This window comes from Heterodontus francisci, chromosome 14, assembly GCF_036365525.1.
Source record: "Heterodontus francisci isolate sHetFra1 chromosome 14, sHetFra1.hap1, whole genome shotgun sequence".
Taxonomy (NCBI): domain Eukaryota; kingdom Metazoa; phylum Chordata; class Chondrichthyes; order Heterodontiformes; family Heterodontidae; genus Heterodontus; species Heterodontus francisci.
In genome coordinates, this window is record NC_090384.1 from 37,710,335 (window position 1) to 37,738,181 (window position 27,847).

The following is a 27,847-nucleotide window of genomic DNA, read 5'->3' on the forward strand; positions in this document are numbered from 1 at the left end:
AGTACCAGTGGGAGTTAAGACATATAAACCTCGCTCCCTCTGGTTAGCTCCTGCTGCCTCCAGTTATACATATCATCTTGTCCTGCAAAAGAGGGAAGTGTTTTCTAAATGTCGTGCAATCTATTTGGGTAATGTGGCTGTCATGGTTGACCAGCTGGCAGTGTATGCATGCTGTGAGGCTTTCAACAGAGTGAGTCATGTGAGGGCAAGGTGAAGCTGTTGTTATGAAAACCCCACATGCCAAATGGGAAATATTAATTTCACGATTGGAACTTTTCTTAAGACTGTTACTGGAAATTCTTACAAATAACTTTTTTAAAAAAGAATAATCTGTCAGCCAAGATGGCCATGGCAATATTGCATTTGAAACAGCAACAGTAGACAGGAGACAACATGACTGAGGCAACCTAGCCAGAACAATGGGGTGCTCTCTAATTAAATTACCTGAGATGGCTTTCTCAACACAGTCATCAACAGCCATCGATACCCATTGACTTTGAAAGAGCCAACCTCCTCCAAGTGTGACTGAACAGCTTAAAGTGTGGTGTCTTGAATCTCAGAGAAAATTCCAGAAGGACATCATTAACACAACAAAAAGATTTTGGGAATATCATGTGACTGCTGTGCAGCTTTGGGGACGCTAAGCTTTGTCAGTCAGAAAGCAGACAATAATTGTAGGCGATCAAGGGAGCAACACTCTCTCTTTCTCTTCCTCTCTCCAGTAAAGATCCAGAGAAGTCTCAGCTGCAGCTGATAAAACCAAGTCTACAAGCTGCCACATCCAACAACTAGGAGGTCCGAAACCCATCTTCTGCCTTCCGGAGCCTGAGAAGCAAGCTCATACTGTGCACGTGGCCCAGTGAGGACTTCAGGACTACAATTTCAACTTAAGGACTCTGGAACTGATAAACTGTATCTAAATTCCCTCATTTATTTCACAATCTACTCCAACCACCCAACTCTGTTTTCATTATGTAATCTATTTGTTTGTGTGTCACTCTCACATGTGAATGTGGGCATGAATGCGCAGCATATTTTAGTAATTTTAACCAGTTTGGACTGTTAGGGATAATAAACTTATATTTTTCTTGTTTAAACTAAAGAAAATCTGTCTGATTGGTTCTTTGGCAATTATATTAGAGGAACAGGAGCAAGCACTCACTGAGGTGGTAAGTTCAATCACTGTGTTAAAAAAGGATAAACTCTGTTGCGGTCAAACCAGAGAAGGGGCAAAAGGGGAGCCTGTGACCCCCTTCTCACCTGGTCATAACACTGTGAATGATAGGTACGAGTCATGAGTCATGGAGATTGTTGGTAAGTGAGTGATAGGGATGTGTTGAATTGAGGAATGTTTGAGGCTAGTGGTGCAGTTGGTAGGATATAGCATTTGAAAGTGCATCCACTGACCTTGACCACTTGTATGAGGTCATTGAACTTCTTGTGATACTACATCCAGCTCCTCAGGGCTAAACTCCTGGCATTGATCTCCGTAGCTATCTGTTCCCATTGCCTTCTCATCATGTGTCTGCGGGTTGTCCTGATCCACTACAGATGCAGAATATCTTTCCTCCTTTCCATCTCTTCCACCAAGAATTCTAGTGCAGTGTCCAAAAAGCTTGGTGCATGTGCTCTCCCCTACTCAGCCATAGCTTTTTGTTGCGCAGCTCCATTCCAAAATGATCTCAGCACCTTCAGCAGCCACAATGCACCTTCCTTTTTAAGAGCTGCAGGCTAGTTTTAAATAGGACTAACAAATAGTGACATTGGGCCCCTTACTGACTCATGAACAGCATGGTTCATGCACATGACAATCTTATAATGAACAGACAGCACAAAGTTGGCAACCTGCCTGCATTACAATGATTGGACTTGGAGTAATCGTGCTTTGCATACCATTTTTAGGGGCTATCCAATTTAGCCTTCACTTAGTCTTCTGTAAGTAGTCCTCAGGTCAGTAACTTGCACTCATGTCAATATTTGACTAATAGGAGAGTCCTTGAAAGAATGAAAGGAAAGGAAATATCCACATGGAGTATGAATGCACATCTCCAATGTCTCACAAATTTCACACTGTTGTGACCAGTTGAGAAAGGGGTCTAGGGTTCCCTCTCAGCCTGCTCTTCCCGTAACAGGGTTTAATTTTAAACACACTGGGTTTTTAGCTCTGCCTTAGTGAATACTTGTTCGCCACTTTCCAATTAGAAGGCAAAGAAAAAGCACAAACAGGTTTTCTTAGGTTTAAAGAAGGTTGAAATTTATTAAACTTAAACCCTAATTTGGCTAACACCTACAGATACACAATGCGCCCACGCTAGCATGCATACGTGATACACACATACAAATAAAGACAGAAGAGAGAAGAAAAATAAAGTGGAAAAGTTTAAGGCAATCTCTGAAGAGGGTTTTTGTTACGGTTCTTCGAGCTCACAGTAGAGTCCTTGATTGTAGGTAGATCTTGCTTTTCGTTGGGGCCCAGTATTCTTCTTAAACCTTGTTCACTGTAGGAGACCTTTCTCTCTTGGGGCTCATGTGTCTTCAGTGGATTTGGAGTTCTGTGAGAAAGAGGTGGGAGCAGACAGACAGGAGGCTGTGGCGAGCCAGCCAGGGGAGGTCTTTTCAGGCGAGGAGCAAACAGATATTCTGAGTTCAAACTGTTTGTACAAATCAGAAAAAAACAGGTTGCCAAGCAGGCTAGTCACATGACCAGCTGGTCTGACTATGTCTATTTGTGGATTCTCTGGTCTTAGCCAACCCTGGAATGTCTCTTCTTACACACGATACCTAATGCTCAAAGTCCATTGTGCATTAAATTGGATAAGGGAAGTAACCACTTTGTCTCCACAAGCACTGTCTGTTAATATGCAAACGTCTTTCCAGCCAGGAACCTGGTGATTTTTTGAACAAGTCCTTTCTTCACTTCAGCAACAGTTTTCAAATCAAAGTTCATATGGCAAAATCAATATGCCTCATTCTTGGCAGGTGGGGGTCTAGCATGACACACCATTCAACAGTTCAGCTTTGTTATCTCTCAAACTATTACAAATAGAGTAACACATTTCCAAGTAAACACCTTCACAGATTTAAATTAAAAAATAGTTCGACACCATTCATTGCAAATTAAATATTTGCCAAGTGTAGCTTCTGTTTTTGATTTCTAAGCATTTGTTTCCATGGAGATTTGTTGAGGTCATTTCATTTGCTTAAAGATTGTACCTGATTGTTTCTTCAGTCAGACAGACTGCAGAGCTCTCCTGGTTGTTTCACAATACCCTCATACTGTGAAGCTGCTGCACTCTCAATTGTCTAGACAGCTAATTAAGGGAGAAGATCTTCCTGATTTCACACAGTACACATCAGCTAATGGGAGCATTATTCTTTCGCCCCCATAAAATTTACTCTTTACTATCTGTTTGTTTTTTCCTGGTGTATGATTCCATAGGTGTCAGTTGCACTCTGGTGCCTTGCACAAGTGACCTGTCTTCCAAGCATGAGCTGAAACACTGTGTATTGCCAACTTTTTAAACCTTGTGGTGGCGTAACAGACAAGGCCAATCTGATCTCATCCTAAAAGTTTTCACTGGAACCATGATTAAATTTCCTCCTCCCTCTTCTGCGAGACTCCTGTAATACTTTGGCTGTGATCATTTCATCTGACAGCAACTTCATCATGCTTCACTGGATTAACAAAATTTGACACCAAGCCCACATAGGAGATACTAAGAAAGGTGTCCAAAAGCTTGCTCAAAGACATAGGTTTGAAGAAGCATCTTATAGGAGGAGAGAGGTGTAAAGAGGTGAAGAGGTTTAGGAAGGGAATTCCCTGCACAGAACCCAGGAAGTGAATCCAAGACTTTTGGATTCTATAGAATTCAGTTGGATATTAATTATTGTATTTATCTACTGAACCATTGGGAGCTTGAGGAATTTGAAATCAAGTAATCATTTCCTCAGACTCCAATTAATTAGCCAGTTACTAAAATTGTTTAGACTGAGGTGTGTTACTTCTATAAAAGGTCCAATTTGTTGTCAATGGTGGCAATTCATCCACTATTGTATCAAACATCAGAGCTCCAAATACAAATAATCTCCAAGAGTTTTATTCATTTGCACGCATCATTACTTCCACCAGTCCCAGATGCCAATCTATAGATTGCTTGTGCAAACATTCAGGACAATCCAAGTATATAACAATATCCATTCTGTATTAAATTATTACATTATTGGTGTCTCCAAGAAGGATGACAGCCTATGAAAGATACTAGCAGTGACAAGCCCGCTGCTGAGGTGACAGGGAAGGTCTCTAAGAATATCAACATATTTTCACATTGCTTTTTGTTTTTAAAGAGAGACAGACTTATAATGTGGAAAGGATTTGTTTATATCATGTTCTCAAAAGCCCTTCTCAAAACTGCTGATAAGAAAAGCTTTTGAAACACAGGATTTTTTATCACAGCAGGGTTTCCATGAATGCATACATCAAATGGCTGTTTACATCAGAGAATGGTTTAGCGACTAATAAGCAAGTAAGTGCACTATGGGATGAAAAGGCTGTGACTGAGGCCTCGCATCGCAATTTAGTAAACTATTTGAAACAAATGTATAGCTGTAAAACATGAGGCAAGAGTTGCATTCAGCAGGAAGTGAATCATAAAAATTAAAACAGAATAAGACAGATGCCGCGATTTACTTAGTAGCAGTAGCATTGAGCATTGCCAAAAGAGAAAGAAAAAAATCATTAGGTGATCTGCTCCAGGTCTTGCCTTAGCTATTCTGTCAGTTGCAGTAGTGCTAACGAGCCACCCAAAAGCAGTCTCATGGTTGTCACACATACCGGAAGTGCGAGGATACAAACTATGGAATAACTCTGAAGAGTTGTGAAAACCTGACTGTCTTTTAAAAAAAAGAACCTTTACTCTTAAGAATGAACAATGGTCCAAAATGGCCACTGAAGAAAAAAAAGTGTTGGCCTTTGTGTATTCAAACCGTCTGACAAAGGCAAAGGAAAAATCTTCAAAGCTAAGAGATGTCAATTGCACCTCATCCTAAAAACATTCCAGAATTGAGTGCCTTCGTCCGCAACAAAGAAGCTGTGAAGTAACCACATCCTGGACGACTGTGCGATCATCATGGGGAAGAGATCAGAACATCTCCTACCAGGGGGGTGAGAAGTAACATAGCTTTACCTTACAAAAAGACAGCCGAAACAGAGAGAGGCAGAAAGAAAGGAGAGAGAGTGAGACAGCGAGAGAGAAGCAACATCTAACAGCTTGTGTTCCAGTAAGCCAGAAGGCACATGACCTGCTATAAAATCCTACATCTACATTAGACAGCAATGAACCAGAAGTATCCCACCGTGTTCAACTGAACCTTCAATCAAGAAAGAAATCTACAATATTACAGGCCTGTACCCATCGAGAACTTGATTTCCAAGAGAACTCAACAGGTTTATCGTGACCTCCCCCTACTAAAAGTCACCTTCCTTTTCTTCCCTCTCTATTTGTCTCTTCCTGCGCGTGTGAGCACGCGCAAACGAATGCATGAGTGGCTGCGGGGTTGTGACAATTTCGGGATAAGGCATATTGAACAATAAACAATTGACGCTGTTTTTTTAAAAAAACCTACAAGAAAACCTGTCGCTGTCTGTTTATTTGAAAAATAAAGAACCAAAAGTGTTAAACCCTAATAACAATACACTTGCTATGGTCAGGTGGGGAGGTTGAACAGTGGGAACCACCCACAGTGCATCACATGGCCATAACAAATTGGGGGCTCGAAGCTCGGATCCAAACCACCAGATAAACAAGAGATTTGGAAAATGGGAGGAAATTTGACCTCTACAATTGTGGAAACATTAAAAAAAAGGTTTTCTTCTATTCTTCTGTTTCTTTTCTATGGTGCTAGAAACAAAAGAGATGGCTCCATTTAATGCTAATGAGTTTGTAGAGCAGGGAGAGATATCCCATGATAAGTTACACAAATTAAGTGTTGAAGATTTAAAAAGCTTAGCTACAGAGATGAGAATCATTTTCAGACAAAAAGCAAAGAAACCAAATTGATGAAAAGTCTCACCAACCATTTTAAACTTACCCCTGAACTAGAAGAAGAAAGCCTAGAATCAGAGTCTGAAAAAATTCTAACTAGAATCAAGTTACAGATGAAAAAGGAAGAGATGCAGTTTCAGAAGGAAAGAGAGGATGCAACGAGAAAGTTTGAGCTACAAGCACAAGGTGAGCATGCTACCAACCACTCTAACCTTCTCCCCAATTCAGAGCGAAACTTTGATAGACTGAGACACTCAAGGCTAGTGCCAAATTTAATGAGGAGGAGGTTGAATTATATTTGATCTCATTTGAGAAAATAGCCAACAGGCTAAAATGACCAAAAGAATTTTGGACTCTCCTCTTCCAAGGTGAGTTCATGTGTAGGGCTTGTGAGTTTTTTTCCCTGTTATCAGAAGAAAGTTCCTCAGTTATGACCAAATTAAAACTGCAATTCTAAATAGTGGTACTGGAGCATATAGACAGAAATTCTGGCACGCCCGGAAAAGACCCACACAGACTTACACTGAATTTGAAAGAATTAAACATATGGCTTTTGATCGCTGGTAAGATCCCTCAAGCTAAAATCTTCATATGAAAATTTGAGAGAAGTGATGTTACTGGAAAAATTTTAAAATAGCATCCCAAGTAGTTATAAGAATGCACATCAAAGAACAGAGTCACAAGAGTAAGGGAAGCAGCTAAAGGAGCTGACGATTATGAATTAATACACAAATCACTACCTCAGAATAAATTTGGGTCTAGTAGCTCCTAAAAGCTAGGCGGCACAGTGGTGCAGTGGTTAGTACTGCTGCCTCACAGCTCCAGGGACCCGGGTTTGATTCTGTGTACTGCCTGTGCGGAGTTTGCAAGTTCTCCCTATGACCACGTGGGTTTTCGCCGGGAGCTCCGGTTTCCTCCCACAGCCAAAGACTTGCAGGTTGATAGGTAAATTGGCCATTATAAATTGCCCCTTGTATAGGTAGGTGGTAGGGAATATGGGATTACTGCAGGGTTAGTATAAATGGGTGGTTGTTGGTCAGCACAGACTTGGTGGGCTGAAGGGTCTCTAAATAAATAAATAAGAGATAGCAGGAATACAGAGGAAGCAGAAAGTGGAATAGGAAAGGAAAACTCAATACATCTCCAACTTTTAAAAGGAACCCAGGGGATAAAGCAGTAGGGGTCTGCCCGACATGATTCCAGTGTGGCAAATCAATTGTTGGTATACCAAAAAAGCAACAGGAGGCACTGCAGGCAAGCCCGTGTCTATGGCTTTGAAAGTGGTAAGCCGGTGTTCTAATATAATACAAGAGCAGACACATCCTTGGAGGATGCGACTGGAGAATTGATAACGAGGAACAGGGAAATGGCAGATAATTTAAACCAATACTTTGCATCGGTCTTCATGGTGGAAGACCCTATAAACATCCCGCAGATGTCAGATAAGCAAAGAGCTAATGGGAGGAAAGATCTTGTAACAGTCTCTATCACGTGGTGTGATCCTAAACTTTCTTACTGTTTCATTTTTCCCTCTTTCTAAACCCCAAAAAACAAACAACATAAAATGAAATCCAAGGAATTTCATTTTTTCCCCTTTGGGAGAGGTGTCACATACACTGGAAATGCAGTGATACAAACTATGGAATAACTCTGAAGAGTTATGAAAAACTAACATTGTCTTTTAAAAAATGAATCTTCATTTAGAAAAATTAACAATGGTCCAAAATGGCTGCCAAGATGGCCTTTTTGTATTCAAACTATCTGACAAAGACAAAGGACAAATCTTAAAAGCTAAGAGGTGTCAATTGCACCCCATCCTAAAACATTCCAGAATTGAATGTCTTCTTCTGAAACAAAGAAGCTGTGAAGTAGCCACGTTCTGGACCACTGTGCGATCACCATGGGGAAGAGACCAGAGTGTCTCCTACAGGGGTGAGAAGTAATACAGTTTTACCTTAAAAAGAAGACAGCCTAAACAGAGACAGCCAGAAGAGAGAGAGAGAGAGAGAAGCAACATGTAACAGCTAGTATTCCAGCAAGTCAGAGGCATGTGCCCTGCTGTAAAATCCTACATCTACATTAGACAGCAGTGAACTAGAAGTGTCCCATCGTCTTCAACTGAACTTTCAATCAAGAGAGAAATCTACAATCATCTCAGGCCTGAACCCATCGAGAACTTGATTTCCAAGAGAATTCAACAGGTTTACTGCGACCTTCTCCCCATAAAATTTCCAATTTCTTTTTTCCCTCTCTATCTGTCTCTTCTTGTGTGTGTGTGAGTGTGTGTGTGTGCATGCATGTGCAAATGATTGAGTGGATGTGGTTGCAACAATTTTGGGATAAGGCATATTGATCAATCAACAATTGATTTTTTGTTTTTTAAAAACCTGTAAGAAAACCTGTCACTGTCTGGTTTTTTGAAAAATAAAACACCAAGGGGTTAAACTCTAATAACAAAACACTTGTTGTGGTCAGGTGGGGAGTTAAACAGTTGGAACTACCCACATCGCACCACGTGGCCATAACACTGTCTTATGTTCAGAGGTGTGCCCAAATTACATAATATCTAACTCTACAATAATAATCGTATCTGTTTGCAATCTAAACTAAATATCAAGTATTTCAATAAGTTGCTTTACAGAATCACAGAATCGTTACAGCGCAGGAGGCCACCATTCGGCCCATCATGCCTGCACCGGCTCTCAAAGCGCAACTCCCTCAGTTCCATTCCCCTGCCTTCTCCCCATAACTCTGCACATTCTTCCGTTTCATATAACTGTCTAATTCCCTTTTGAATACATCAATTGAACCTGCCTCCACCATGTTCTCAGGCAGCGCAATCCAGACCTTAACCACTCGCTGCACGAAAAAGTTTCTCCTCATGTCACTTTTGCTTCTCTTACCAAATACTTTAAATCTGTGCCCTCTCATTCTCGATCCTTTCACGAGGGGGAACAGTTTCTCTCTATCTACTCTGTCCAGACCCCTCATGATTTTGAATACTATCAAATCACCTCTCAGCCATCTCTTCGCCAAGGAAAACAATTCTAATTTCTCCAATCTATCTTCATAACTGACATTCCTCATCCCTGGAACCATTCTCGTGAATCTTTTTTGTACTCTCTCCAATGCCCTCACGTCTTTACTCAAGTGTGGCACCCAGCATTGGACACAATACTTCAGCTGAGGCTGAACTAGTGTCTTATACAAGTTCAACATAACTTCCTTGCTCTTGTACTCTATGCCACTATTAATAAAGCCCAGGATACTGTATGCTTTATTAACTGCTGTCTCAACCTGTCCTGCCACCTTCAATGACTTATGCACATATACATTTAGGTCCCTCTGCTCCTGCACCTCCTTTTGAAATGTACCTTTTATTTTATATTGTCTCTCCATGTTCTTCCCACCAAAATGAACCACTTCACATTTCTCTGCATTGAACTTCATCTGCCACCTGTCTGCCCATTCCACCTACTTGTCTATGTCCTTTTGAAGTTCTACATTATCCTCCTCAGAGTTCACAATGCTTCCAAGTTTTGTCTTATCTGCAAACTTTGAAATTGTGCCCTGTACACCAAGGTCTAAGTCATTAATATATATCAGAAAAAGCAAGGGTCCCAACATTGATCCCTGGGGAACTCTACTACAAACCTTCCTCCAGCCCGAAAAACATCCATTAGCCACTACTCTTTGTTTCCTGTCACTCAGCCAATTTCGTATCCATGTTGCGACCATCCCTTTTATTCCATGAGCTACAAGTTTGCTCACCGGTCTGTTGTGTGGCACTGTTTCAAACGCCTTTTGAAAGTCTATGTACACCACATCAACAGCATTGCCCTCATCAACCCTCTGTTACCTCCTCAAAAAACTCCAGCAAGTTAGTTAAACATGATTTTCCCTTAAGGTAGCCATGCTGGCATTCCTTAATTAACTCACATTTGTCCATGTGACTATTGATTTTGTCCCCAATTATTTTTTCCAGAAGTTTTCCCACCACTGAAGTTAAACTGACTGGCCTGTAGTTGCTGGGCTTATCTTTATACCCTTTTTTAAACAAGGGTGTAAAGTTTGCAGTTCTCCAGTCCTCTGACACCACCCCTGAGTCTAAGGAAGATTGAAAAATTATGGCCAGTGTCTCTGTGATTTCCACCCTCACCTCCCTCAGTATCCTTGGATGTATCTCATCTGGTCCTGGTGCCTTATCCACTTTAAGTACAGACAGCCTATCTAATACTTCCTCTTTTCAATTTTAAACCCCTCGAGTGTCTGACTTACCTCCTCTTTCAACATTGCCTGGGTTGCATCTTTGTCCTTGGTAAAGACAGATGCAAAGTATTAATTTAATACCTCAACTATGCCCTCTGCCTCCATGTGTAAATCCCCTTTCTGGTCCCGAATCATCCCCACTCCTCCTTTTACCACCCTTTTACTATTTATATGCCTATAGAAAACTTTGGGATTTCCTTTAATGCTAGCTGCCAGTCTCTTTCCATGATCTCTCTTTGCTTTTTCACTTCCCCTTTGGACCTTCTATACTCAGCCTGGTTCTCAATAGTATTTTCTACCTGGCATCTGTCATAAGCACACTTTTTCTTCTTCAACTTAATCTCTACCTCTTTTGTCATCCAGGGAGCTCTGGATTTGTTTGCCCTACTTTCCCCTTCGAGGGAACATACCTTGACTGTGCCTGAACTAGCTCTTCTTTGAAGGCAGCTCATTGTTCATCTACGGGTTTTCCTGCTAGCTTTTGACTCCAATTTATTCGCCCCAGCTCCATTCTTACTCCATTGAAGTTGGCCTTCCCCCAGTTAATTATTCTTACCCTGGATTGCTCTTTGTCCTTTTCCATAGTCAACCTAATGATACAATGATCACTATCCCCTAAATATCTCCTACTGATACTTGATCCACTTGGCCCACCTCATTCCCAAGAACCAGGTCTAGCAGTGCCTCCTTTCTGGTTGGACTAGCAACATACTGTTGTAGAAAATTTTCCTGAACACACTCTGGGAACACTTGCCCCTCACTGCCCTTTACACTATTATTCCAGTCTATGTTTGGATAATTAAAGTCCCCCATTATAACTACCCTATAATTTTTAAACCTCTCAGTAATTTTCTTGCAAATTTGTTCCTTATGTCCTTTCCACTAGCTGATGGTCTATAGACAACACCGAGCAATGTAACCGCACTTTTTTTGTTCTTTAGCTCTAGCCAAGTTGATTCTGTCCTCGACCCCTCTGGGACATCTTTTTCCAGCACAGCAATGCTCTCCTTAATCAATAACACCACCTTTCCCCCTTTTTCCTTTTCCTTTCTAATCTGAACACCTTGTATCCAGGAATATTTAACACCCAGTCCAGTCCTTCTTTGAGCCAGGTCTCTGCTATAGCCACAATCGTATTTCCACATGGCAATCTGCGCCTGTACCTCACCAGTCTTATTAACTACACTCAGTGCATTCACATACATGCACGTCAACCCTGATTCAGACTTTATTACTTTCTCCCTTACTCTGACCCCACCTAATAACTTATTCCCTACTCTCGTGCTATCTATCTCCTCCAGTATTCTGTGCTCCTTGGTATTCCTCTCTGATACTTGCTCCTGGTTCCCACACCCCTGACAAGTTACCAGTTTTGCTTCCCTCCAATCTGAGCTCCCTCTCAGGTTCCTTCTCAGGGGCCACTTGGCCCCTCGAGCCTGCTCCGCTATTCAATATGATCATTGCTGATCTGATTGTAACCTCGACTCCACATTCCCACCTACCCCCAATAACCTTTCACCCACTTGCTTATCAAGAATCTATCTACCTCTGCCTTAAAAATATTCAAAGGCTCTGCTTCCACCACTTTTTAAAGGAAGAGAGTTCGAAAGACTCATGACCCTCAGAGAAAAAAATTCTCATCGCTGTCTTAAATGGGCGACACCTTATTTTTAAACAATGACCCATAGTTTCAGATTCTCCCACTAGGGGAAACATCCTTTCCACATCCACCCTGTCAAGATCCCTCAGGATCTTATATGTTTCAACCAAGTCACCTCTTACTCTTCTGAACACCAATGGATACAAGCTAAGTCTGTCCAACCTTTCCTCATAAGACAACCCGTTCATTCCAGGTATTAGTCTAGTAAACCTTCTCTGAACTGCTTCCAACAAAATACTTGTTCAAAGTCTCTGCCATTTCTTTGTTTCCCATTATTAATTACCAATCTCATCCTCTAAGGGACCAACACGTTAGCTACTCTCTTCCTTCCTTGCATATTTGTAGAAGCTTTTATTGTCTGTTTTTATATTTCATGCTAGTTTACTCTCGTTCTTTTTTCTCCCTCTTTTTTTTTAAATTATCCTTTGCTGGTTTCTTAAATTTTCCCATCTTCTGGCCTGCCACTAATCTTTGCAGCATCATTTGCTCCTTCTTTCAATTTGGTACCATCCTTAACTTCCTTAGCAAGCCACGGATGGTGCATCCTTCTCACAGTCTTTCTTTCTGAATGGAATATATCTTTGTTGAGAGTTATGTAATATCTCATGTCTGCCACCACTTCTCTACTGTCTTACCTTTTCACTTATTTTCCCAGTCCACTTTAGCCAGCTCTGTCTCCATACCCTTGTAATTGTCTTTATTTAACTTTAAGACACTAGTTTCAGACTCAAATTACTCACCATCAAACTGAATGTGAAATTCTATCATGTTATGATCACCTTTGCCTAGAGGATCCTTTACTATGAGGTCATTTACTAATCCTGCCTCATTACACATTACCAGATCTAAAACAGCCTACTCCCGGGTTGGTACCAGAACATATTGTTCTAAGAAACTGTCCCAAATATACCCTATGAACTCATCCTCCAGGCTACCTTTGCCAATTTGATTAGTCCAATCTATATGAAGATTAAAATCACCCACGTTTATTGCAGCACCTTTCCTACATGCCCCCATTATTTCTTGATTTATACTCTGTCCTACAGTGTAGCTAAAATTATGGGGCTTATAAACTATGCCCACCAGTGAATTCTTTCCTTTGCTGTTTCTTATCTCTACCCAAATTGATCTTGATCTTCCAAGACAAGATTATTTTTCACTACTGCATTCATCTCATCCTTTAGTTATTACATACAAATCTTTCTCGACATAAACACAGCTACTCTCCAACCTCACAAAAGCTTGCCTTTCCAGCTATTTGACTGCTGGTCTGTGTCTATGTCTCTTTTTGTGTCTCCCACACTTTAGAACCAGAATGAAAGGCCCACTACATCGCTACCTATTCAACACCCAGAACCAGAGACGTCAACAAAATCGGTGTCCAGGGCTTCCTGAAATAGGCTAACAAATGATTTATTGTTTACAATCTTTGTGGAACAATTTCAACATTTAGCCCATTAACATTGTAATTATCTTTCATCTAGGTATACTTTTTTTTTAAAAAACACGGCGAATACAAGTGTTTTAAATTACAACATCTGAAATGGAACTATTTGCCCCCGAGAAAATTCTTTCTGTGGAAAAATAGTCAGGAAATCCCAAAGTAACAAGCAGGCTAACCAATAAGTTGAAGGGACTTGTGACCCTTCATATAAGACACATCATACCTTCTTCTGCCGTAGAATAATATTTTCTAAGTCCTGCTCCTTACTCTTCAGTTCTTTCTGCAGTTGATGGTTTCGGTCGCTGTGCTTCCACATATCCTGTAGAAACATATGGCAAGAGCAACTGAATTAAAATACTGCAGTATAGGCCTTTTTGTAGTATCCTCCAGTAAAACAGAGCTGGTTCAAATACACCTTGCCTGCCCTCATCTCTACGCTTGCTTAGAGTGACCACATTTTCCAAACAGAATCCTTGGGCGCATAGCCAATCCCTCGCCCACACCATTTGAGGCCTCATAGCATGCTCTGATCCAGCTTGTGGTATATCAACAGAGCCCAATTCCAGTGTTGCTCATCAATCCTGTTACCAGTGGCGCCCCTTACTTGGACATTGTGGCCTCAGGGCTGTTTACTCTTCAAATGAATTTTACAGGAAAAGTGCGCATGATCGGAGGACCCAGGGATTTGGTGGGCTGCGCAGAGCCTGTACACTGTGGCCACAGTGCAAGACCTATACATAAATTAAACTCCCGCAGTGAGTCTACCCTTTCTTCTGGTTGAAAGGAGGTTGACATCCCTCCTACCAACCAGAACACACCCCGACACAGAGCTTGCCCATTTTATTGACCGACTGCAGGGCAACTCGAGGTTACGTGGCTCCTTATTTGAACTCATGCAGCCATTAGAGTATTCATTTGAGAATGCATTTCGTTAATTAGGATCTCTTCCAGGAACGTTGTTTGCCTGGGGACACAATAACTCATCCTGGGAGAACAGGGATGTATGGTCACCCTATCCTTGGTAGACCTGCTACACTGTGTTTTCTTTGACTTTTGCTGCTGACCAATTAGGTCCCAAGATAATCATTCCCTTGCTTTCTCGAGCAAAAGGTTTCAGCCTTGGCTCAGTGGTAGCATTCCAGCCTTTGAATCAGAAGGTTGTGGTTTTAATCTCCACTCCAGAGACTTGAGCAGGCTGATGCTTCAGTGCAGTACTGAGATCATGCTGCATAGTATGATGTACCATATTTCAGAAGCAAAATTAAACCACAATTCTGGCTGCTCTCTTAGTAGATGTTAAATATCCCACAGTACTATTTGAAAAAGAGTTTTCCCAGTATCCTGTTCAACATTTATCCTCAAGCTAACATCATTTCGAGTCATTTCAAAGAAAAGGAAGAACTTGAATTTATATACCACTTTTCACAACCTCAGGACATCCCAAAGTGCTTCACACAGCCAATAAAGTACCTTTGAAGTATATTCCCTGTTGTAATGTAGGAAACGCCAAAGTGCACATAAAGCCCTACAGACAGCAGTGAAATAAATGACCAGATTATCTGTTTTACTGAAGCTGGATGAGGGATTAATATTGGCAGGGCCAGCAGAGAAACTCCTCTGCTCTTGTCGAAATAGTGCCATGGAATCTTTATGTTCATGCGAAAGAGCAGACAGGGCCTCCATTTAATGTCTCATCCAAAAGATGGCAGCTTCAACAGTGCAACATTACACTGTAGTGTCACCTAGAGTGAGACTTGAAACAACAAAACTTTCATCTCTCTCTCCTCCTTCATATCCCTTTCCACTCAAAAAGGCTTTGTTTACTTTCAAAATTCAAAGGCTTGATTTAAAAAAGAGAAAATACTGTGTGCACCTGCTTTTCTCCATCTGTTTTTCTCCTCCTCTCACATAAGTGTTAACAATTAGGAACTCTTGTTTCTCAGGTGCATAAAGCTAATTCCTTACACCCATGAAGAAAAAACTTACACTTCTATAGCACCTTTAACATAATACATCATTTCAAGGCCAGCTAATTAGTTGGCTTAAAGATTCAACAGGTGTTTTGTTTTAAGTTGATCAATATAAAATCTCTCTCTCTCCCCCATCCCTGTCATGTAATCCTCTCTCTACCACGGTGTCCGGCTCCTTCAGTGAAATATATTCCTATAGTTTGCAGAACATAAAAAAGCTACAAGGTGCAAAATCAGAACACTGGCATTCTTTTCCTCCTTACACACAGTCTCTCATTTAAAAGAAATGTTCACTATATGTTTTACCTCAAAGCTTTTGAAATGTATCCTTCCATTTTTCAAAATTATTTAAAGGAAAAGTACTAAGTAGAAAATGTCAAAGGCTAAAGAAAAATATTTGCATCAAAGCAGTTGACTGAATATTACCGATGCAACCTGGGAAATGAAATACACTGCATGCACTCAGATTGCAAAATTTTAATTCAGCTCACAAAGTCACAGCTCTGGGCAAAAACATCAAGCTCCAAGCCCCAGGTTTTTAGGAGAGATCGAGGCCTTCGAATAAAAGTTTAATAAAAGTGTTAAAATAATTCAGCAGGTAAATGTAATCATATTATTGTGAAAGACATAATTATGTGATGTTTTATTTGCTTAAACTGTTATTTTAGACTTTAGAAGTTTCAGTTACTGAAAAAATATCAAATAAAAAAAAAGTATTTTGAGTGATTTGTGGGAATCCAGTAGCCAGATTAAGTAATCTCACTCGAAAATAGCAGCTATTTTGAGTCACACAGCACAACACTTACAACATTGAAAATACCCATCACAGCACCACCTACAAGTTTAACAGGTTTTGAATGAAATATGCATCCCACATGCTACATTTAACATATATTGGATAGGTTTCTTGATAATGGATGCACTAAAATGGAAGTTCATATCCAAAGTTCTGAGGAAATGAATGTTATTAAAAACAGTTTAACAGCTTCAGAGGATGCATGAATCAACTATTGTGCCCCAAAAATAAAATCAGTTACCTGACTCAACAGCTTTTCTTTCTCTCTCTTAATCTGTTGCTCCATTTCCTCATACAAGTATCGTACCTCTCGGTCATGGTCACACTCCCTCCTGTATTTAAAGTAAAGAAAGGAGCTTCAGACAAGAAAACAAAAACTTACTCCACACCTGTACACTGTTTGCTGCAGCAGATGGATACTCAACAAAATGATTTATCTTGGAATAACTTTCCTGATTTTTCACTGAAACAACTGATGATGAACAAAGAAAATATAAATTTAATTTAATAAAGGGAAAGCAAAAATGATCAAGTATATAGGCAGAAAGCCTAAAATTCCTTGAATTGCCAACACCTTTGCACAATATTTTGATTCCCTTGTGGCTACTTTCTCTCCTCATCTCTGGAATTTAATGATCCAAGTACCCATACTTCATATGCCAGCCTAGACAGTGAGTGATGGCCAAATATTCACGAAAGGCGTAGAAAACATTATGGCCTAACTTAAATAAAAACAAGAAATGCTGGAAATACTCAGCAGGTCTGGCAGCATCTGTGGAGAGAGAAGCAGAGTGAACGTTTCGGGTCAGTGACCCTTCTTCGGAACTGGCAAATATTAGAAATGTCAAAGGTTATAAGCAAGTAAAGCGGGGGTGGGGCAACAGATAACAAAGGAGAAGGTGTAGATTAGACAAGGCCACAGAATAGCTGACCAATAGCTGTATCGGTGCTGTTTCCTGCTCCCACCCCGAAGTGGAAAACTTTATCAACTTTGCTTCCAATTTCCACCCTTCTCTCACCTTCACATGGTCCATCTCTGACACTTCCCTTCCCTTCCTCGACTTCTCTGTCTCCATCTCTGGGGATAGGTTGTCTACTAATATCCATTATAAGCCCACCGACTCCCACAGCTACCTCGACTACACTTCTTCACACCCTGCCCATTCCCCCCCACTGTTGTTGACAGGGCCCTCAACTGTGTCCGGCCCATTTCCCGCACTTCTACCCTCACCCCTTCCCCTCCCTCCCAGAACCTTGACAGGGTTCCCTTGTACTCACTTTCCACCCCATCAGCCTCCATATCCAAAGGATCATCCTCCGCCATTTCCACCACCTCCAGCATGATGCCACTACCAAACGCATCTTCCCCTCCCTTTCCCTGTCAGCATTCTGAAGGGATTGTTCCCTCCGCGACACCCTGGTCCACTCCTCCATTACCCCCACCACCTCGTCCCCTTCCCATGGCACCTTCCCCTGCAATCGCAGGAGGTGTTATACCTGCCCATTTACCTCCTCTCTCCTCACTATCCCAGGCCCCAAACACTCCTTTCAGGTGAAGCAGCAATTTACTTGTACTTCTTTCAATGTAGTGTACTGTATTTGCTGCTCACAATGTGGTCTCCTCTACATTGGGGAGACCAAACGCAGACTGGGTGACCGCTTTGTGGAACATCTCCGCTCAGTCCTCAAGCAGGACCCTCAGCTTCCGGTTGCTTGCCATTTCAACACTCCCCCCTGCTCTCATGCTCACATCTCTATCCTGGTCTTGCTGCAGTGTTCCAGTGAACATCAACGCAAGCTCGAGGAACAGCATCTCATTTACCGATTAGGCACACTACAGCCAGCCAGGCTGAACATTGAGTTCAATAATTTCAGAGCAAGACGGGCCCCCCATTTTACTTTTATTTTTAGTTATTTTTTTCTTTTTTACATTTTTTACATTTTTTTTGTGTGTTTATTTCATTTCATCTTAGTTTGTTCAGTTTGCTTACCCACTTTTTTTTCATGTTTGTACTTGCTGCTGTTCAATCTTCAGTCCGTTAACACCCTACCTGTACTAATGCTTTGTCTTTCACACCATTAACATATTGTTTGCCTTTGCTCCATGACCTTCTCGTCAGCTACTCTGTGACCTTGTCCAATCTACACCTTCTCCTTCGTTATCTCTTGTCCCACCCCCGCTTTACTTGCTTATAACCTTTGACATTTCTAATATTTGCCAGTTCCGAAGAAGGGTCACTGACCCGAAACGTTAACTCTGCTTCTCTCTCCACAGATGCTGCCAGACCTGCTGAGTATTTTCAGCATTTCTTGTTTTTATTTCAGATTTCCAGCATCCGCAGTATTTTGCTTTTATTATTATGGCCTCACTTAATTCAGGTTTCACCTGGTACACTTAATGCACGCTTTCCAGTGGGGATTGCTAGATAATGGTCGGAAACCAAGTCAGAGAAGAGAGAATAAAACTGAGGAGGTGCATTTCGACCCCTTTTGAATGTAAGGTACAATCCATATTTTTTTTTAAAATCGCAATTGATTACCGTTTCAATGCCTGTTCCATGGTTTCCTTGTCATGTTGCACCTCCTGGATGTGTGTTGAAACTTTAGATAAAAACTGTTCAAAGTTGGCCAGCAGCTCAGGCTTTTCCCTCCTTAGCGTGATCCATAACTCCCTCACCTCACTTTGACTAGAGGAGGAGAAAAAGGAAGATTTTCAAGAAACAGCACACATCTAATGTGAACACCAGATTGTTTGTCTAGTTAACTACTCCAATGCTATAATATGAACGAATTAATGTCAGTGTTCTAAGTTTTGGGTTTTGCCATAGATATTCTATCGGCTACAGTAGTGCTAGTCAGTCTAGCAAATGGTTTGACCACCTTATGTTTAGAGTCTCAGACCTGATTTTACAGGAGCTCAATAGAAAGCCTTGAGTAAATTCCTCCAATCGGGTTAGATTTCACATTATATTCTTCCTCTCTTCCAGTCTGCACAAAGAGCTCTCTGTTTCCCTCTTACACATGCCTATCCATTAACCTTTCTAACAAAAGTATTACTTGGCAAGGTTTGTTCCTGCAGTTCTATCTTCCTCAACTCATGGAGGCACCAACTCCTTGTTGGAGTACAATTTCACAGACACTTGGTGCCCTTTGGTATCTTTTTGTATGTGAAGTGAGAGTCGAGGACTGTCAGCATGATTGTCTGACAGTGAATATAATCATAACCAAACCTGATCTGGTCCTCACCCAACACCCACACACAAGACATTCTACCACCAGTGATCACTGGCTAGCAATGAGGAATAGGGAGCCTGGTTGATTATCCCTTTAGCTAACCTGATGTGGTGAGGTAAAATGTAGCACTTTCAACCCTACTCTCTGTCTGAAAATGAGGTGGGGAAGAAGAGAGGAATGTATGTTACTTAACTCAATAAAAGCTCAATAAGAGGCTTGACTGACCCTGCCCAATACAAAGTCATTTTTAACATTGCTGCAGTCACTTCTTGCACTGAGAGCTGTCTGAGTACAGATTGAGACAGGCCCTCTGAGCTTTCCTCTACACTAATCCCCGTCGAGGAGTTGGGGCAAAATCTATCAAAATACACTCAGAGAACAGACTTTGCTGCAGAGAAGTGAAAGGAACATTGTTTCATGAAAATTTGCTTGGTAACTTGTTTGGTTTTTAACAAACCACAAGAATATCACTGCATTACATACTTGCTCCTATTTGGCCTAATATTTCTGTAGCACTAGAAATCCAAACAATAGGCTAACTACTTTTTAATATAAAAGTAAAATTCCTGTCATTCTTCATGAACACCATAAAAGGTCAAAAAGGTTCACTCTTTATCCCGTAGAGAAGCTATGGGACTTCAAATCAATGAATCTCCTTTAGTTATCAAAAACTCAATTTCCTTTGAATGTCTGCACCAAGTACATTCTATGGACTATATACTAATCAGCTTCTAATTTTTCCAATTCTTTTTCCTTCCTCTTTAACATTAAGACCAAGCTGAGCTCATTAAGGATTTGACTCTAAATGTAATTGGATGAAGGATATAAAATGAACAGCAGAACCAAAATTGTAAGGTACTTACTCCTCGAAGATCTGTGAAGCATGAAGATGCTGCATCATGAAACAAAATCGCTTCTCCTCCTCATCATCTACAATATCCAGATCGTCAGACCAACCGGATTCAAATGTTTCCTCATGCTTGGAGCTTTCTAGCCTTTCCGTTGCTGGCAATACCTCGATACCTATGAATTTTCCTGTATATTCAAGACACAATCTTACAAGCTACTCACCAACGGATCAAAAAAAAACTTAAACTTGAACAAGCCAAGCCCCTTGGACTCCCACTGCTCAGATTTAAACAGTGGTGGAATTGCACACATTGGAACTGGTTACTAAAGAGAAGGAATGAGCAGCAAGAACATAAGAAATAGGAGCAGGAGTAAACCAGATGGCCCATCAAGCTTGCTCCACCATTCAAGAGAGGAGGTTCAAAAAGCACGCCAAACCAGAGTCGGAGACAGAGAGAGACAGGAGTGCAGCCCGAGGAGCGGAGGTTCTAAAAGCGTGCCAAACCAGAGTCGGAGAGAGAGACAGAGAGAGAGAGAGAGAGAGGAGCTCAGCCCGAGGAGCGGAGGTTCTAAAAGCGTGCCAAACCAGAGTCGGAGAGAGACAGAGAGAGAGAGAGAGAGAGGAGCTCAGCCCGAGGAGCGGAGGTTCTAAAAGCGTGCCAAACCAGAGTCAGAGAGAGAGAGAGAGAGAGGAACTCAGCCCGAGAAGCGGAGGTTCAAAAAGCGCGCCAAACCAGAGACAGAGAGAGAAAGGAGCACAGCAGGAGCAGAGCCGAGAAAAAAAATTCGAAAAGTGACATCAGGGTGACGTCACATTCAACAGTGAGTGCAGGGAAACAGAGAGCCACTAGGGTCAATATTCAGGTAAGCTTTGAATTTAATTTAATTGAAATCAAATATAGAGTAAGACCTGATCGATTTATTAGTATGTAAACTAAAAACTAAAGCGGATTAAAAAACTAAAGACCAGTTGAAATTTAAAAAACAAATTAAAATCTAATTAAATAAAATAGAGATGCAGGGCCAGGCGATATGTTGTACCTGCATGATGTGGGAGCTGGTGGAACCATTGTGGCTCCTAGTGACCACATCTGTAGCAAGTGTTGGCTGCTCGAAGAACTGCAGCTCAGAGTTGATGAGCTGGAGTCTGAGCTTCAGACACTGCGACACATCAAGGAGGGGGAGAGTTACCTGGACGCTGCGTTTCAGGAGACAGTCACACCCCTTAGATTAACTACCTTGAATTCAGCCAGTGGTCAGGGACAGGAGGGTGTGACTATGAGTGAGGCAGGTAGAGTGATCCAGGAGGTAGTGTTGCAGGAGCTTTGGCCCTTGTCCAACAGGTTCGAGATTCTTGCTCCCTGTATGGACGAGAGCAGGGATTGTACGGAGGATGAGCAAACTGACCATAGCACCGTGGTACAGGGAGCCATTCAAGTGGGGGGAGAAAAGAGAAATGTAGTTGTAATCGGGGATAGTATAGTTAGGGGCATAGACACTGTTCTCTGTGGCCAGGATCGAGAGTTCCGAAGGCTGTGTTGCCTACCTGGTGCCAGGGTTCAGGATATCTCATCTGGGCTGTAGAGGAACTTGGAGTGGGAGGGGAAAGATCCAGTTGTCATGGTCCACGTAGGTACCAATGATATAGGTAGAACGAGGAAAAAAGCTCTGCTGAGGGAATATGAGCAGCTAGGGGCTAAATTAAAAAGCAGAACCAAAAAGGTAATAATCTCCGGATTACTACCTGAACCACAAGCTAATTGGCACAGGGTCAATAAGATTAAAGAGGTAAATGCATTCAGAATAAAATAAATGAGTTAACAGCACAAATAGAGATGAATGGGTATGATTTAATGGTGATTACTGAGACGTGGTTGCAGGGAAACCAGGTTTGGGAATTGAATATCCAAGGATACTCAGTATTTCAGAAGGATAGGCAGGAAGGAAAAGGAGGAGGTGTAGCTTTGTTAGTAAAGGAAGAGATCAGTGCTGTAGTAAGAAACGATACAGGCACTGGAGATCAAGACGTAGAATCAGTCTGGGTAGAAATAAGAAATAGCAAGGGAAAGTCCCTGGTGGGAGTAATCTATAGGCCCCAAACAGTAGTTTCGCAGTGGGACACAGTATAAACCAGGAAATACTGGGGGCTTGTAAGAATCGTACAGAAATAATCATGGGTGATTTTAATATGCATATAGACTGGATTAATCAAATTGGCAAAGATAGCCTCGAGGGAGAGTTCATTGACTGTATTAGAGATTGTTTTTTGGAGCAATATGTTGTGGAACCAACCAGGGAGCAGGCTATTCTAGCTTTGGTACTGTGTAATGAGGTGGGATTAACTAATGATCTCATAGTTAAGGATCCTCTAGATAAGAGTAATCATAGCATGCTAGAATTTCAAATCCAGTTTGAAGGCAAGAAACTGGAGTCCCACACTAGTGCTCTGGAGTTAAACAAAGGTAATTACATAGGCATGAGGACAGATTTGGCCCTAGTGGACTGGGCAGGAAGACTAAAAGGTAGGACAGTTGATGAGCAGTGGCAGATGTTTAAGGAGATAGTCAATTCCTCCCAACTAAAATATATTCCAGAGAGGAAGAAAAATTCTAAGACGGGGAAATAACATCCATGGCTAAGCAAGGAAGTTAAGGATAACATAAAGACAAAAACTAAGGCATACCATATTGCAAAGGCCAGTGGTAGGCTGGAAGATAAAGATCAACAAAGGGCTACTGAAAAAGTAATAAAAAGAGCAAAGGTAAATTATGAAAGAAAACTAGCGCAAAATATAAAAACGGATAGCAAATGTTTCTCTAAGTATATAAAAGTGAAGAGAGTAGCTAAAGTGAATGTTGGTCCCTTGGAGGATGAGACTGGGGAGTTAATAGAGGGGAACACAGAAATGGCGGAGAGACTAATTCAGTATTTTGCCTCCGTTTACATGGTGGAGGGCACCAGTACCATCCCAATAGTAACAGGAAATGCAGAGCTTATAGAAAGGGAGGAACTTAGAACAAATATCAACACTAGGGAAAAAGTACTAAGCAAACTATTGGAATTGAAGGCAGACAAGTCCCCAGGCCCTGATGGCCTACATCCTAGGGCCTTAAAGGAAGTGGCAGTGGAGATAGTGGATCCATTGGTTATAATACTCCAAAATTCCCTGGATGCGGGAAAGGTTCCAGTGGATTGGAAAATAGCTAATTAAACGCCCTTATTCAAAAAGGGAGGGAGGCAGAAAGTAGGAAACTATAGACCAGTTAGTTTAACATCTGTCATTAGGAAATTGTTAGAATCCATTATTGAGGAAGTAGTAACAGGAAATTTAGAAAGTCAAAACGCAATCCATCAGAGTCAGCGTGGTTTTATGAAGGGTAAATCGTGTTTGACTAATTTGCTAGAGTTCTTCGAAGCTGTGACAAGCAAAGTGGATAATGGGGATCCTGTAGATGTAGTATATCTGGACTTCCAGAAGGCATTTGATAAGGTGCCGCACAAAAGATAACACACAAGGTAAGGTCACATGGGGTTAGGGGCAATTTATTAGCTTGGATAGAGGATTGGCTAATCAACAGAAAACAGAGAGTCGGGATAAATGGGTTTTTTTCTGGTTGGCAAGATGTAACTAGTGGGATGCCACAGGGTTCGGTCCTTGGGCCCCAACTAGTTACAATATATATTAATGACTTGGATGCAGGGATTGAAGGTACAATAGCCAAATTTGCAGATTACACTAAAATAGGTGGGATGGTAAGTTGCAATAAAGAAATAAGAAATTTACAAATGGATATGGATAGGTTGGGTGAATGGGCCAAAATTTGGCAGATGGAGTTTAACATGGATAAGTGTGAGGTTATCCATTTTGGTCGGAAGAACAGAAAGGCAAATTATTATCCAAATGGACATAAACTTCAGAGTGCTTCGGTGCAGAGGGATGATCTGGGTGTCCTCGTGCATGAATCGCAGAAAACTAGTATGCAGGTACAGCAGGTAATAAGGAAGGCAAATGGAATTTTGGCACTTATTGCTAAAGGAATGGAGGCAGTTCAGAGGAGGTTCACTAGATTGATTCCAGAGATGAGGAGTTTGTCTTATGAAGAGAGATTGAGCAGTTTAGGCCTTTACTCGCTAGAGTTTAGAAGAATGAGAGATCTAATTGAGGTATATAAGATGATTAAGGAGATTGACAAAGTAGACGTAGAGACGATGTTTCCTCTTGTGGGGCAATCCAGAATGAGAGGTCATAGCTTTCGGATAAGGGGTAGCAGATTTAAAACAAAGATGAGGAGAAATTACTTCTCTCAAAGGGTCGTGAGTCTGTGGAATTCACTACCCCAGAGTGCAGTGGATGCCAGCACATTGAGTAAATTTAGGGAGGAGATAGATTTTTAATTAGTAATGGGTTGAAGGGTTATGGAGAATGGGCAGGAAAATGGAGTTGAATCCAAGATGAGATCAGCCATGATTGTATTGCAGGCTCGAGGGGCTGAATTGCCTATTCCTGCTCCTAGTCCTTATGTTCTTTGTTCAATATGATCATGCTTGATCTTCAGTTTTTCCACTTTCTGCCCGCTCCCCATATCCCTCGATTCACTGAGAGACTAAAAATCTGTCTATCTTAGCCTTAAATATATTCAATAATAGAGCATCCACAACCCTCTGGGGTAGAGAATTCTAAAGATTCACAACCATTTGAGTGAAGTCATTTCTCATTTCAATCCTAAATGATTGTTTTTTTATCCTGAGACTGCACCCCAGTGTTCTAGATTCCCCAACCAGGGGAAACAACCTCTCAGAATGTACTCTGTCAAGCCCCCTTAAAATCTTGTATGTTTCAATGAGATCACTTCTCATTCTTCTAAACTCCAGAGAATATAGGCCCAATTTACTCAGCCTCTTATCATAGGAACCACTCTAGGTGAACATTCACTGTACTACCTCCAATGTAAGTTTATCCTTCCTTAAATATGGAGACCAAAACTGCTCACAGTACTCCAGCTGTAGTCTCAGCAAAGCCCTGTACAATTGTAGCAAGACCTCTTTATTCCTGTACTCCAATCCTATTGCAATAAAGGCCAACCTGCCATTTGCCTTCCTAACTACATGTTTCTTTGTGTTCCTTGTACAAGTACACCCAAGTTCCTCTGAACAACAATATTTATAACTTTCACGCCTTTTAAAAAGTATTCTGCTTTTCTATTCTTACTACCAAGTGAATAACTTCAAATTTTCCCACATTATGCTCCATCTGCCATCTTGTTGCCCACTCACTTAACTTGTTCATATCTCTTTGCAGCCTCTTTATGTCCTCACAGCTTCCATTCCCATCTAGATTTGTATCATCAGAAAACTTAGATACATTACTCTCTGTCTCTTCATCTATGTCATTAATATAGATTGTAAATAGCTGAGGCCCCAGCACCGATCCTTGCAGCACTCCACTAGTTACAGCCTGCCAACTTGAAAATGCCCCGTTTATCCCTACTTTTTGCTTCCTATCCATTAAACAATCCTCTATTCACGTTAATATATTATCCCCAACTTCATGAGCCCTTATTTTGCATATTCTCTTTTGTATGGCACCTTATTGAATGCCTTTTGGAAATCCAAATATACTACATCTAATGGTCCCCCTTTATCTACCCTACTAGTTACATCCTCAAAAAACTCTAATACCTTTTGAAAAACCATTTTGACTTTGTCTGATAATATTATGATTAAGTGCATTGTTAAGACTTCCTTAATAATAGACTCCAGCACTTTTCCGATGACTGATGTCAGGCTAACTGGCCTGGTGTTCCCTGTTTTCTCTCTCCTTCCTTTTTTGAATGGTGGTATTACAATGGCTAACTTCCAATCTGCTCAAACTGTTCTAAAATCTCGTGAATTTTGGAAAATCATAACCAGTGCATCCACTATCTCTGCAGTTACATCATTTAGAACCCAGGGATGTTGGCCATTAGGTCCTGGGGATGTGTCGTTTTTTCAATCCCTTAGGTTTCTCTCTACCGATATTAATTGCTCTAAGTTCCTCACTCTTATTAGCACCACACACACTATTTCTGGTATGTAATTTATGTCTCTTTCTCTAAAGGACCAACATTTTCTTTAGCTTCTTTAGCATTTCTTGTTTTTATTTTCTTTAGCTACTCTCCTTTTATATACTTCTAAAAGCTCTTACAATGCGTTGTTATATTTCTGGCTAGTTTACTCACTTTCAACTTTTTTCCCTTTTTAATCAACTTTTTGGTCACCCTTTGCTGGTTTCTAAAACAATCCCAATCCTCAGGCTTAGTACTATTCTTTCCAACATTTTAAGCCTCTTTTTTAATCTGTTACTATCCTTAACTTCCCTCATAATCCATGGATGGATCTTTCTAATTGAGTTTTATTTTTAATGGAACATAGTTTTGTTGAAAATTTTGAATTTCTTTAAATGTTTCCCACAGTTTATTTACCACCATACCTTTTAGTCTATTTATCCAATCAACCTTAGCCAGTTCTCCCCTCATACCCATGCAATTGGCTTTGTTTACACTTAAGATTCTTGTTTTGGACTGGAATATGTCAATCTCAAATTTAATATGGAATTCAATTGTATTATAATTACTTTTCCTCCCGGATGATCTTTAACAATGAGATTACTAATTAATGCTGCCTCACTACACAATACTAGATCTAAAACAGCTTTAGCCCTTGATTGGTTCCACACATATTATTCTAGAAAACTGTCATGAAAGCATTCAATAAACACATCTTCCGGATCACCGTTGCCAATTTGATTTGTCCAGATTTCACACAGAGCTACCAATCTCATTGCAGGAAGCACTTGGTGAAGTCAAAGTGCTTCACCACATGAAATCAGAGAAATTAAAAGAAACAAATGGGAATGCTGTCACCCTAGGCCACTCTTCTACATTTCCTAGCAGATGATTAGGGAGAAATTATGGCAGAAATCCCTCAGAGTAAATTGCCTGCCATACCAGTTGAAGTATGGACTTGTCACAGAGAAATCAAAGTGAGAAGGGTGGGAACATGCTAAGATTATGAAGATTTTCATGAAGGTGGATGGGGCGGGGGTGGGCGTGGGTTTGGGGACGCTGAGAATTCTTTACCGATGTAAAAGAGTTTGCATTTAGACACTTTCTAGTAAATTTCTGAAGCATTTAACTGGGACAAAATAGAGAAAGCAGGCAATAAAACCAGAAAATGCTGGAAATACTCAGCGGGACTGGCAGCATCATCAGATGGAGGACCACCAACCTGTGCTGTTGTCTCTGTTTCTCTCTGCAGCTATTTCCAACATTTTCCATTTTTATTTCTGATTTCCAGCATCTACAATACTTTGCTCTTGTATAAGCAAAAGCAGGCAAATATCTTAGAAAATTCAACAACACGGGTTGCCCTGATAGGTCATAATGAAGCAGCCAGATTTAATCCCATTCTCAAACCACTGTCCCAACCCTGTTTTACTGCATTAGTTTCTTTCTGTAGCTAGCAGATATGCAAAACAGAAAGATGATATTTTTCCAAGTGCTTTTTTAAAAAGCTATCTTATCCAAATAGATTTTCTGTCAATTG

General features: G+C 41.0%; 1 protein-coding gene across 4 annotated transcripts in view; it reads right to left on the bottom strand.

Annotated features, from left to right (window-relative positions):
• cracr2b (calcium release activated channel regulator 2B) overlaps window positions 1-27,847 on the bottom strand; it is a 211,833-nt gene that overhangs the window by 70,761 nt on the left and 113,225 nt on the right. For all 4 annotated transcript variants that reach the window (XM_068046019.1, XM_068046022.1, XM_068046020.1 and 1 more), the window contains 4 exons: window positions 20,278-20,449; window positions 18,721-18,867; window positions 16,422-16,512; window positions 13,638-13,733 (listed from right to left, as the gene is read on the bottom strand). In XM_068046019.1, coding sequence (XP_067902120.1) covers window positions 13,638-13,733; window positions 16,422-16,512; window positions 18,721-18,867; window positions 20,278-20,449 — 506 coding nt within the window. The remainder of the gene's footprint in view (window positions 1-13,637; window positions 13,734-16,421; window positions 16,513-18,720; window positions 18,868-20,277; window positions 20,450-27,847) is intronic.